Source organism: Cyanistes caeruleus, chromosome 2 (assembly GCF_971803275.1).
Source record: "Cyanistes caeruleus chromosome 2, bCyaCae1.hap1.1, whole genome shotgun sequence".
Lineage (NCBI taxonomy): Eukaryota > Metazoa > Chordata > Aves > Passeriformes > Paridae > Cyanistes > Cyanistes caeruleus.
The window spans coordinates 33,812,264-33,826,113 of NC_141702.1; the positions used below are offsets into that span (position 1 = coordinate 33,812,264).

Sequence of the window (13,850 nt, forward strand, 5' to 3'; positions counted from 1 at the left end):
GCCGGCACGGCACCCCCGCGCTCCAAACCCGCCGGGATTCCCCATGCTGCCGCCGGCCTGAGCGCGCCCACCGTGGAAGCAGCGGGGAGCGGCGCCCAGCAGCCGCGGCGGGGCAGGCACAAGAAGGGCGCTGCCAGGCGGGGAGCGGAGCGCGGGGCTCTCCCTTCCAGAGGCGGGCGGGAGCCGCTCCGCGCACAGCGAGCCGAGCTGAAGCCCCGCACGGCGCGGCTCCGCTCGGCGGCCAGGTGGGTCTCCGGCACCACACCTGGGCCCGGGAAAGAGAGGGACGGGACTCCGAGAGGAGCCTCCCGCTGGCTCCCGGGCGAGGCAGCCCGGCAGCGGCGGCTGAGCTGGAGCGCGGGGGCGGCGGGCTGGAGCCGGGCGGGGCGCGGGCGGCGGCTCCCCCTGGCCGGGCGGCGCTTGGTTTCTCCTGCCAGCGGAGGCAGGGCTAGGCGCGGCGAGGGTGGGCGCGGAGTTGGCGGCAGGGCTGGGGGCAGTCGGCGGCGAGCTCCGGTGGAGTTTGTTCTGCACGCGGGGCGGGAGGTGAGGGTCGGGGTCCGGGACCGGGCTGGGCTCCGCGGTGGGTTTCCGGGGCGGGAGTTTATAGCGGTGCGGAGCGGAGGGGAAGAGCCCGGGGGTAGGGACGGCAGGTGGGGAGCCGCGGGACACGGTGGGCGGCAGCGGGTCAGACCCTCCTCTTCCCCTCCGTGCTCCGCCGGTGGAGTCGACGGCCGGGTGGGAAGGTGGCGGCGTGAGCTGGAAGTGGGCGAAAACTTGTTCCTCCGCGTGTTCTCCCGCTCTGCCGCGAGGTCGGGGCCACCCGGGCGAGCCGCGTATCCGGGGCGGGGGCGGGGGACGAGACGCGGGCCGGGGGAGGGTGGGTGGGCGCGGGCGAGAGGAGCCGCGCCGCCCCGCCGCTGCCGTCTCCCTTTCCTCCCCTGCCGCAGGTCTCGCTGCGGAAAGCGGAGCGGAGCCAGCCCCCGAGGGGAAACGCCTGCCCCCGAAGAAAGGGCTGCCCGGAGCCGGCCCCCGCCTCGCCGCGCCGCCCGGAGCCGGAGGCGCCCGGAGGGAAAAGTTGCGTGCGGGGCCGGGCCGGGCGCGATGCCGGGGCGCGGCGCGCTCTGCCTGGGGCTGCTGCTGCCCGTCCTGCTGGGCTGCGGCTCGGCGCAGGCCGGCGGCTGCCCGGCCCTCTGCGAGTGCTCGGAGCCGGCCAAGACGGTGAAGTGCGTGAACAGGAACCTGACGGCGGTGCCCCCCGACCTGCCGCCTTACGTGCGCAGCCTCTTCATCACCGGCAACCCCCTGACCGACCTGCCGGCCGGCTCCTTCCCCGCTCAGAGCCTGCCCGACCTCGCTTCCCTCAACCTCAGTGGCAACCACCTGCGGACCGTGGAGGCCGGCTCCCTCGCCCTGCCCGCCCTGCGGCAGCTGGACCTCAGCGGAAACGCGCTGGTCTCCCTCAGCCCGCAGGCCTTCGGGGAGGGCGGCAGCCCGCTGGAGGAGCTGGCCCTCCGCGGGGCCCTGCGCGAACACGGCGTCCTGCTCAGCCTGGCCGCCCTGCTGCAGTCCGGGGCCCTGCCCAACCTCAGCCGCCTGGAGCTGGCCGACAACGGGCTGCTGCTGCTGCCCGCCGGCATGTTCACTGCCCTGCCGGCCCTGCGGCAGCTGGACCTCAGCAACAACTCCCTGGTGGGCCTGAGAAATGTCTCTTTCCAGGGATTGGGCCAGCTGCAGAGCCTCAACCTCAGCGACAACTCCCTGGGTGTGCTGCGGAACAGCACCCTGGCCCAGTTCCGCAGCCTGCCTGCGCTCCGGCACATCGTCCTGGGCCACAACGCCTGGGTCTGTGACTGTGCCATCGAGGACCTGGTGGCTTGGCTCAAGGAGAGCGACCAGGTGGAGGGCAAAGAAGCCCTGACCTGTGCCTCCCCTGACAAGATGTTGGGCAAAGCCCTGCTGAAGATCAATGGCTCGGACCTGAACTGCTCCGTGCCCACAGACCTGCCTTCCCAGCTACAGACTTCATACGTCTTCCTGGGGATAGTCTTGGCTCTCATTGGGGCCATATTCCTCCTAGTTTTGTACTTGAACCGAAAAGGAATCAAAAAGTGGATGCACAACATCAGAGATGCCTGTAGGGATCACATGGAGGGCTACCACTACAGATACGAGATCAATGCAGACCCCAGGTTAACAAACCTCAGCTCCAACTCGGATGTCTGACCAAGTGCCCCAAATGCAGGGCAGTGCTAAGTACCTATGCATGAAAAGTAGACTTATGCTTTACCCTTGTGCTTGCTTCCATCTCCCCTGAAAAGTCTCAGACATGCTTGTAACTTGAGGGGGATATGCCTCCCTGTGATGTCAAATTAATTTTTGTTTTGAGACACTGGACTGCTGAGCATGGCGTTCAGCTGCGTGTAGGAAACAAGCTGCTACTTAGTTTCCTCCTCACCTGTCTGCACTTGTGGGAAATGTTTTTTCAAGATGTCAAAAGAAAAAAAAGGATTCTCTCTGATGATCCAAAGCCACAAGAGTTTATAAAACGTTTACTGATGCAGACGCCATTCAACAAAAGCTGCCTCAACTTTTTAGGAAAAATAATGTTACGTTCCTCTGTGCCAGTTTTGATCTCGTATATCTGAATTGAGATGCGATGATTACATTTCATAGACTATCTTGAGATTTTAAAAACAAAATAAACTCCTTTTAACAGCTCTTCAGAAGGAAATCAAATAGCAAGCATGCACAAATACTGTATAGTTTTACATGTTACGAAATTTACGATCTCAGTAAGTCCCTTACTATTTTGTAGTTACTTTTGATTGCAGTTTATGTGACTAGACAGAATTTTTTTATACAAACTGCATCTAAACTCCATCTAAACTCAGTCTGAACTGTTAAATTCAATAAACAGTCTTACAAGAACTGTCGTGTTTGCTGTTCTATGAGAAAAGTATGGACATCTAAGAATGTGAATAGTGCTATAGTCTCTGAAGTAATAGCTCTGCAGTAGTAATATGAATAAAAGTTTATACAAATGTGTAGCTTAGAGCCATAAATGTTTGACAATTTTGTGATATATGTTAGGAGAATTATACTGAGTTTAATTACACTGAGAATTAAATGATGAGAGCAGTTTCACTTGGCACAAACCCCTCAGACTGCGTTCTGAAAGCACCTGCATAATGTCAAGACAGATGTTAGGGTCCACTTTGCTGGGAAGGTACAAGCTAATAGAATTTTCATAAGGTCTTCTCTACCAAATTAAAAAAAAAAAAAAAAAAATCAACCAAATTAAATTGTGGAGTTGGTAAGCTGAAGAACATTTTACCTGAACGGAATGGCTTATTGTAAAAAACTATATTTGTGTGTCCTGAACTAAATTAAATGCAGCTCAATCGTGTGGTCAGCAAGCTCTGTGCATCACTACAGCATTTATTAGATTGCTGTTTCCTTTTTAAGGTCTTAGTACTTGAGAAGTTCTGTAGCGATCTACGTCCAGTTACTTGATGGAACTTTGCATTTATCTTCATGCATTTAACAGGTGCATTCAGTATGGTATGTTGCTTACTACTTGTTTGGGAATGCATTTTCTTGTAAATAGATAAAGCATGCAAAAAAGCCCTTCAGAATGCCTAATTTAAGATGCCCCTCTGACCACATATAGAAGCGTTAGCAAGAACCTTGCAGTGGCTGCCGATAACTAGTGCACTTTTTCTAATCTATTTATGGTTTCTTAATGAAAAAAAATATAGACCAGCTGTAAAAGTGTGATGTGACTTGATGTATATCAATTTATCTGTGGAGCTTTTTCCATGGTCACTGTTACTTGAAGCTCTTGAGCATCTCTCAGATTTTATGAATTGCTAGCTAATTCCTTTTGCTTTCAAAAGTGACAGTTTTCTCATAGACGTATACATTTGGTAAGAGCTCATAAATATAAAATAGTCTTTAAAGTATAAGAAGAAATATAATCTATTTTGGGCATCAGTATTATTCAAATGCATTTTTCATCTTGCAACTTCAGACAAAGCAAGTAGCACAACTTGCTTTTGACTAATTTTCTACTGCTTTAAATTGGATTTGTTTAATAGTGATTTTTTTTTTAATGTACTTATGTGCATTTACCCTTAAAAGTAAAAAAAAAAGAATGGATATTAAGTACAACTCTTGTTTTGTAAATCAGTATATATTTTGCAATTAATGTGAATTAAGTGATAGCATATTTCTCCTGCTGTAATTTAAGTGTATGAGCAATATCTGGTTAAAGGCATATGAACTAAGTTTGTGGGTTCTTATAAAGCAGGCTGCCCGTCTGAATATTAGCTGCCCATATTTTAAGGATAGTGTGAAAACCCCTGTGTGAAGAACTATTACTGTTGCCACTATGCAAACCCTTCATACTTGGTATACATTAGATAGTTTATGTAAGAAGCTAGAATTTACAGTAGCTACGCAGTGTGCTTTGTTGTATCGGTTATTCTGGAGATGATAAACTCACACCTGTACAGTGCCAAGAGGAGCAGAGCATCATCCTTGCTTAAGATGCTCCTGTAATATAATAGAGAAAATATGTGCAAACCAAGCCATTTCTTGGGCATCTGAGACATCATAATCTGAGTTTTGTTAACAGATACTTTAAAGTAACTACAGTAAAAGCAATTATCCGTGATGTGTTAATGTAACAGCCATGCATTTGTAGAGCTGTGTAAGGACAGGCAACGACTTTAATTGCAGTCTCTCACCAACAGACCAAGTATTTGTATAGTGGGCAAGTGTAACTGTTGTTACTGTTACTACACATATTATTCTAAAGATTATTATTACTATTATTTTTGTATCTTAGTCAATGTAATAGAAATTTATTAGAGATCTGGTGACAGCTACTTTAAAATAATTTTTGTCATTTGCCTACATGTGTATTTATTAGGATGTAACATTTAGCATGTGTCAGTGTTGTGTTGGATGATGTTCCCCTGCAGTGTTTGACCAACCGTGAATGCTTTGGTGTTTTGTACAATGCATTATTTGATCTTAAATTCCCTTCCATAAACAGTGCTTGAAATTTGTTTTGCTTTTCTTTTACAAAATAATTAACAGTGGTACTCAGAAGACACATAAAAGTAGCCCCCACACTACTTCAGAATGCGGTTACAAACTAAACACTTAAAAAATAATTAGTTTCAACGTTCTTCTGAAGCACATTTTATAATCCTACTCTGCTTTGACACCTGAGATTCCAGTTGACTACTATTTCAGAGCAGCTTATTCATTCATTCTTCAATAAAACACATGCAGTTCTAAATGCCTCTAAAATATGTTTTGTATACATAAATTCCCTAAATTCTGCATGACACAGTTGTCGGTGAAAAACATCCAGACTAAAGTAGTGGGCAAACCTTCATGAAAGACTGCACAGCAAAGAAGCAGAAAGGATCATTTTTCCAAGGTTTAGCTGCTTTGTTAAAGCTAGTTTTAGCTGTAACAATCTTAAATTTTTTTTGGAAATATAGCACAAGGAATTGACATAGTTTTAAGACATTTTCTCAAAACATTTTGGGTAAGTGATGTTGCCAGGTAAGAAAATTCCCCAAATCCTTTAACCAAGGTATTATATTAGATCACTTTTATTTTATTAGATAATTTTTATTTTGCCAAGTCATAATATTACCAGTTATTCTGACATCTAAAAAGTGGTTTGAAGTTTTGCAACAACTGCTCTGAATCTTTTCATTCAGGGTAATTTACTTTTTAAGCACTGGCAACAGTCCCCAGTGACATGGCAGCAAGCGGAGCAGTCTGTTCAGACCCAGATTCTGTTGTTGACTGAGATGTCACTGATAACAGGCATGGCAGATTATTCAAAATATGTCTGCACTAGGATCCCAACTCTCATTATTCTTCTAGCATTTTCCCTGTGGTATACTCCAGTCTTCCTGCATCTGCATAATTTCTTTTTTGCCTCATTTTCTCAAGAAATACATTAAAAAGAGTATCATGAATCTGGACAGGTAGAGAAATCAGTCTGACTGCACCAATATTTTGAGATTTAGCATCTTTATTTCTCTTTAAGCCTTAATGTGGAAAATTCTTTGTCAAAGTGGACAGAATGAAAATTTGATATGCACTTTTTCTTTCTCTTTAGCAGCTGAATGTTCAAGAAGAACCATTCATTCTCAGCATATGATGAAGGAAAATAGCATTTGGTAAGAAAAATGTTTTGGTTTCAAGCTTCTAAATGACATTTATATTCTATGAGAGAAAGTGGAAGCTTGTAAAGGAAACAGAGGTATCTCTTCACAATGGTTCAGCACTGGAAGTCACAATGTTATGGATAGGAACAATTCCTGATTGAATCTCTCCATTACGTTCTGATCATTTTTATAGGTACAGCTCTAATTTCTTCATGTTGCTATAAATAGAAACATTCTGTTAACAAGTGGCATCCCATCTTACAGTATTTGCGGTGCAGGTGTTTCTACTGTGAGTTTCTTGTGGAATAGAAGATTGAATTTAATTCAGTGCCTGCTGATATAATAATGACCAGATCAGGCCCATAACTTAATAATCATTTTTTTCTTCTTTTTTTTTTTTTTTTTTTTTTTTTTTCAAATATGCTGCTTAAAAGGGGCAAAGGCCTTGGCTTGAAATCAAACAATGAAAGCCTAATAAAAAAGCAGGGGAGATAGAAAACAGAACATTTGGAGAGTGCAGCATTTATCAGATACTTCACTCAGAAAAGAGACAAACCACGTGGGAGCTGAGGGTCCTTTGGTGATACAGGAGTAAGTGTACTTTGTTAGCTTCCCAAGTCAATACAGCAGTAGCAGAAAAGTGATTCTTTGTACCAACACAATAAACCTAACAGCACTTCTCTCCCACATTGGAAAAAAAAAACACCAAGCCTTTAGAAGGAAGAATACAGGTTTGCAGTAAAAGGATGTCCTTAAAAAGGACTTTCACTTTCTCAACTGTGTTACAATTTATGTGTTGTCACATCCTTGGAAAAACCTTGCTATGCCAGAAGTCATCTGTTGCGTAGGCAAAACTTGAAATCAGGCTTTGCATTCCCAATGTTAGCCTAAATAGAAAAAGCAAACTATTAAGGAAATTAAACCGGTACATTAGACAGCATCTGTGGTATAGTTAATAATTTAATATTTGCAATTACTTATATTTTTCAAAGTATTCACTGGACAGCTTTTCCTATCTGATGTTAGACTTGCAGAATAACAGATTTGTGTTTCTAGTAATTATGCATGAAAGCATCTGAATAAATTAGCAATATTTCAGTACATACGGTGATGAAAATGCTAGAAATCTTGTGTTCTAGAAGGTTTCACTGTTGCAAAAATTTTAGATGTGCAAGAAACAGCTGTAACTTCTTCTGATTGAAGTTTGGTTTCCTAATTTAAAAATATTCTTGAGGAAAACCCCAATAAAATATTTACCAGATTGCTTATAAATGTTATATGTTCATTCTGTTGATATTATTACTATAAATCCTTACAGATATTGAGGTCTTTACCAAAAGAGTGGTTGTATTCCTTTTAGCCTAAGTTGATATTGGGCTATGAATTTGCATGATAGAATAATGAAAAAGCAAAGTCCTTATAGTTGGGCTGATTGATTTACTTAGAAAGAAGTTTGGCCAGTGAATATAAGAGATTGAGCTTCAATTGTTCTTGTTTTTTTGGACATAGTTTGATAGCTTTTTTGGTTACAGTATGTGTGGTATTAATTTACAAGTTAGGTGCTGGTTCTAAATTTAACAGTAATGTATTTTCATCCTTTTAATTAGCAGATCAGGTTGTGTTTTAAAGTCTTAAAATACAAATTTACATAGTGAAATATAAAGGCACTGTTATTACTGATGGAACTATTAAGGAAAGATGGTGCTGAAACCGAGAAAACCTGGTGAAAACCAGGGGGGTACAGAAAAGCATTCAGTTGACAAACTTTTATTGCTGCAACTTCTTTTAATGAAATTGTTTATATTGTAACTTCATGCAAGTCAAAGGGAAGAATGGTGGTTTATCTTCTCATAGATACCTAATACAGATGGCAAAAATTTTACTAGGTAGGAACAATTTTTTGAGGTTGTCCCAGGAGCATAGCTGATAATTTAGTTTTGTGTCTAAATTGTTTTCTGTTATTGCTTTTTTCTCATTCTTAGGACATCTAACACAGAAGGGTGCTTGGCTTTACACATGGTATATTTATCTGCCCTAAGTTTTATCACAGAACTGAGCTTAGTATCTTCCACTGTCTGCTTAGGTATTCCATTTGTTCTAGTAGAAATTCCCTTCTGTGCCACAGCCCAGGGTAGCTTTGTGTGATGTCATGGACATGTATACAATAAGGAACTCATTTGTCAAATGGACATTAACAAAAGTCAGATAGACATTTCAACATAATTCACTGTATATTTCATCAAGTAATGGTAGTGAAATAGCAAAATAAGAAAAAATAACATTTATTGCAAGAATGCTGTAAGCAGTCATGAACTGACACCACTTTGGAACATCTGAGTAATTAAAAGCTTCTGAAGATAGAAAAAGAAGCTATTGCACTCACAATTTTTTTCTTCAGGTAGGTGTCTTCATTCATTCTCCTTAATAGCTCATAAACAAGCAATAATTGAATCCCACAGATAGTTACACATTTAAATCCATTTCAGTCAGGGGTTTTACCCTACTGATTTTCTGGTTCCATCTATCAGAGGTGGGTGCTTTAGTTAGCCTGGAGGGGACTAAGAACTCTTAAACATCAGAAGACAAGAATTTTTATTTTATATGTACACAGAAGCATTTTACACACACACATACATGTATAAATCTATTTATATAATGTATATATTTATATAATGTATTTATATAATGTAAAACTGTATGAAACAAAAGAGAAGTAGAATTCAAGACACACTGTACATTCTGTTGGCTAGCTAGCTTAGGGGCTTTTTTTTTTTTTCTCACAGATTGGAAAGGGGACCTAAGTGCCTAAAGGGAGTGGGTATGTCCCTGAGAAGCATGTAATACATTGATAAGCACAAGAACATGATTCATGTTCCTGCACACCTAGTGTGACCATTAGCAGGAAGTCAACAAAAACTGGTGCTGAGTGGTCAAGATTTTCCAAAGTGGCCAGAGTCTGGGGTTCTGCTCTCAAAGTAGTTTAAAGTGGCTTCATTTTCAAAAGTTCTTGAACATCTTTTGGAAAAATCACACTTGTTTTCTTTTTAATGTAAATTGAACAAAATGCAGAAAAAACAATTTTCAAGTGAAAAGGTATATGTCTGGCATACACTTGAGAGAAAATATAAACACTTGTAAGAACTCCTGAAATTCCCCAGTCTTTGTTCTCTCAGTAATTTCTCAAAGTGACATCTCTGTAACACCATCTATCCAGAATATGCTTCCTCTTCACTAGTTTATTTAATCATCCCTAATCAGATTACTTTTATCCATCACCTTTGTATTGTGACCAAATTTGATTACTTCACATTGGTAAGCAGAGGTAGAATTCCTAGGAAACAAGTCATGCATAAAATCAAATACTCAATATTTATTACCAAGCAGATTCTTATTAAGGTTTTATTTGTTGCCAGTCTTTTATTCAGGTTTTTCCTTTTGCTTTTGTTTGTCCCTTTATGTTTAGCTTTTCAACATACTAAAAAGTTCTGTGGTAGCCTGGAGGAACTCTCTGATTCCAGGTTCCAGCAACGAACAAGGAGATCTCATTTTGAGATGACAGTCATGAAAGAAACTTGCAGAAACAGTGCTTGAACTTTTCTGACAGGATAGTAAAATGTCACTGAAAATAGCTCTGCTAACTATATTATTCATTTGTCAGAAGCGCTAGATGTGCAGAAAGAGCCGGAGTGCTGAATTGGTGATACTGATATAGATGCTGCTTAACGAGCCCGTGAGGTTTCTGCTACAATAGCTTGTGCTACCTCGGGTCCGATTTCTCCTCCCTACAGCTCCAAACACACTCTAATGTGCTCAAACAGGACTCAGAGGAGTTTAGGACATGCATTCAGCAGATTGTAGTAATTTGTTTGTATTATTAATCATATGTGAAGTCCCTTATTTTCAAGCGTATAAAGAAATATATTCTAGTACTTGTAATTTTTAACATGGAGAAAACTAGCTGGCATACACCCGGTTTCATAACTTATCTGTAAATACAAAAAAAAAATGCTCTGAATTTGAGTTTGCGAGGAACAGATGTCTTTCAGCAAGCCTGAGTGTAAATTCAGCAGGATTTCCAATTTAATCCAGGAAATGATGACACGGAAATTTATTGCAAGCAGAGAAATAACTCGTTCTTCATCACAGTTATGCGGACTATGCCTTTTCCACGAAGCAGTGCAAGGTGTTTTTTATCTCCTAGGTTTCCAGGGAGACAATCACAATCCAGTAGGGGTTACTGTTGTTCTTAATAAAGCTCTCTAGATTTTGTAGTTTTAGCAATTTTTCTGATCAAAATCATAGAGATAGCAGATAGGATTTGATAAATGGCACTGAGTAACATGAGCTGAAGTGACCTATTTCAAACACACACAGATGATGCAGTGGTGCACCAGCTTAGATTAGATGGTACTAGTGCTTTCACCAGCTAGAATCATTTTAACTGTCAGGAAAGGACCCAAAACTGGGCATTAGTCACTGCAGAGAGCTATAAAGACTATGCTTAGCATTTAGCAGGTGATACAGAATATAGTATATAATCTATAATATAGTATATGAATATAGTATATCCAAAAGGTTTCTGATATAGGTGTGAAGCACCGTGCCCAATTCTAGGATTTTTTGTATACAAGTTACGTACTAATTCACAACCTGTATGTCTGCCCCATGGTTTAGAAGGAAAATTGAAGTAAACAAGAACTGGTTGATATAAATCAAATTAATAGACAAATATGTCATCTCTCAAAATAATAATAGTGATCTTATTGTTGATGAGAATTTAAGAAATCTTGGTTATAGAAATATGTTTGCCTCACATATTTATTGTTATACGATCAACAGTGAAAACACATAAATTTGCAGAGGGGCTATTCAGTAAAAGATCAATGGATAGTACATCAGTGCTACTGAGGACCCTCCCAATTTTATTTCCCATTATTCTGCCATGTGAAAGGGAGAAGTAGAAAAGGGAAAACCTTTGACAGAACAAACTGTTTAAGAAAGAAAGGTGGTAGATCCAAAAATCTCCTGTAATGACTGTCCTTTTTATACTTACTGAAGAAGGATATGGCAGCAATGGTGCTGCAGAAGAAGAAGATTGTATGGTTTCTTTCACAAGTTTAAGGTTATTTAGGTTTATTCAGGGTTTTGTGTTTTTGGAGCCAGAGCTAATTCATGCATTAACATTTAATCTAGGTCACCAGAAAGTACCAATGCCAGAGTGTGCTATACATTTTCTTCCTGAAGTTTTTACACAGCACCCTGTACCTTCCAGTAACGCATAACGCTCTTGTTCTCTCCTTCTCTCCCAAGGGACGTGTGTACACTGGCTGAGGAATACTGTATGCACTGTCTTGCCTTATGTTTCTGAGAGAAGGTATAAGCAAAGTAAAGCATCTTGCACTTAAAGGTGGATTTGCTTTATGATATTCCCTAATTCCCAACAAGTAAGTTCCTTTGCAATGCCTGCTGCTTGGAGAAAGTTTTGTCTCCCATGCAATAAGCCTTTTGTCTGCTTTAGAAGAAAATGTTAGGCACATTATTTTCCTCTTTAATTCAGTCCTAGATGTTCATCTTTCAAAATGAATATGATAAATACTCTTAAAATTATATATTGCATCAGGAAATAGAAGGTCAGCTGTGCATAAATTTGGTACCATGATGGAAGCCACAGGAAAATTATTGCTTAGAAACAGTGAACAAATGAGTAAAGATTCTACCCATTAAATAAGCGTTTAAACTACATCATAGTAACTAAACTCCCTCCCTAAGGATCCTGCTAAGCTTTCAAATGTGGGCAGCATAATACCCTGTGAATTCTGCTCTCTCTCCTTCCCTTCCTCTCTCCCCTCTTTCTCTTTATTCTCTCTTCTCTCTCTCTCCTGTAGCCTGTGTTGTTCTGAGCAGTGTCCCACCATCCAGCAAAAAGGACATGAATGTCATCCTCTTACCTTCCTGATAAACACTATTTGCAGCTCACAGTTGGTTTTAATGTCTTTTCTACATCAGCCAAAATTTAGCATGTGCTGATCTGAGCTTTGCAGTTAAGTGCATGAAGAATACAAGGTAAATGGGAGATGCACATGCAACTTGGTCAGCTTGTGAAATACTCTCACTAGCTTTAAAGGATGAGGGAAAACATGTCCATACCCTTTTGCTCTTCATATCTTCACCTCATAATGGCACAAGTAATAAAATACATTTTCTGCATTTTTAATATTTATATGTGCATGCATTTATATATATATGTGCACATTTATATAGTACATTTCAAAATTCTTGCATATTTGATATGTGTGAAAACACAGATTTCCTATATACAAGCCATGCTATTCTTGCTGGAAACTAATATTTCAGTTTTATCTCGTGCAGGCTTTTGCAAATAATGCTAATTGAAAGCTATTTATATTTTGTTCACTTTTTTAGATAAAAAAGAAATAGAGTCAACTAGTTTAGAAATAATTATTGCAGTAAGCTTTGCAATAAACACTTTTGATAACAGGGATGATGGTTCAGGCTAGCATGGCAATTTTTAGCATCTATTAAGTCTTCTGAGTAGCTTTAGAATTCTGTAACTTGTAAAACAGTCAGACAGAAGCCTATCCTGGGTGAATAGTTTAGCACAAAATACTCCCTTGCCTTCACTTTGTTTTTATTGCTCCTTCAGCATGAGGATGCTGCCAATATTTTGACACTTTTTTTCTCCTTAAAATCTGCATCTCTCTGACGGTATGCCTTCAGAGAAAAAGAGCAAGGGACTGGGATATTCTTGAATTTTCTTGTCAAAACACCGGCAGGATAATTACCAAGAGATGATACAATTTGTCAACGGGAGGGTGGTTGTTTATGCATTGTGAGAGAGTGTCAGTATGGCAGGTACATTGTGCAGGTGTCACATCCTGCTTCTCAAATGTGAAGGGGTCTCCAGCCTCAAATGCAATAGGGAAGCAAGGGTACTTCTGTGGAAGGTAGTGTAAGACCCAGTGTTGCTTTTGTCCTGGGTTTCCCATCTGCTGGGCTCTAAAGGAGAGAGGTCCTGACATTATAGCAACACCTTGCAGGTCTCGAGAGCCATTGCACTGAAGGAGGTCCTGTGAGACATCATGCAATGGCTCTTTGGTCTTCCTGCTTCTGTTCTTTCTTCACTGCCAGTAATCCTTTTGTGGCCAGTTATCCTGGCTTGGTGTCTGTTTTGTACTGGCAATGAGACATAAACCAGGCTGATTACAGGGGAGGACTAGACCTCCATCCTTATTCCAAAATCACAAAAATTGGGCACTCCAACAAGGAGAAAAGGAGCTTCAGAGGTATTTCCTCAAGCTCAGGGGATAAATTGTTCTTGGCAGAGATAATTTGGATTTGCTTGGGGAGGCAGAGTTCTAGCAGTGACAGGAAAAATGTTCTAAGGTGCAATTTGTGCTAGGTACTCTGGCAGCTCTCTTTAGCCCATCAGTTGCCCATTTCCCATTAGCACAAAGTAGTAACAGGGAGGCCTGCCCTTGAAAAAGGGAGGGAAAAGGCAGGAGGATACTTATCCTGATTTCATTTGAAACTTTATTTTTACTAGTGGCTAATACACAGCAGAACTCATGAATACTGCAAAAATGAGGGGTTTGTGGAGGTCAAATCATGACTTTATGACTCAACAATAAAGTA

General features: G+C 41.5%; 1 protein-coding gene across 1 annotated transcript; it reads left to right on the forward strand.

The window, feature by feature from the left end:
- Positions 1-448: 448 nt before the first annotated feature.
- Positions 449-5,068, forward strand: TPBG (trophoblast glycoprotein). The gene is made up of 2 exons (XM_086876386.1): positions 449-543; positions 948-5,068. The coding sequence occupies exon 2, from the start codon at positions 1,102-1,104 to the stop codon at positions 2,221-2,223; it is 1,122 nt and encodes a 373-aa protein (XP_086732512.1). The 5' UTR covers positions 449-543; positions 948-1,101; the 3' UTR covers positions 2,224-5,068.
- The last annotated feature ends 8,782 nt before the right edge of the window (positions 5,069-13,850 follow it).

Excerpts from the sequence above, each read along its gene's own strand:
- TPBG (XM_086876386.1), top strand. The coding sequence starts at position 1,102 with ATGCCGGGGCGCGGCGCGCTCTGCCTGGGGCTGCTGCTGCCCGTCCTG.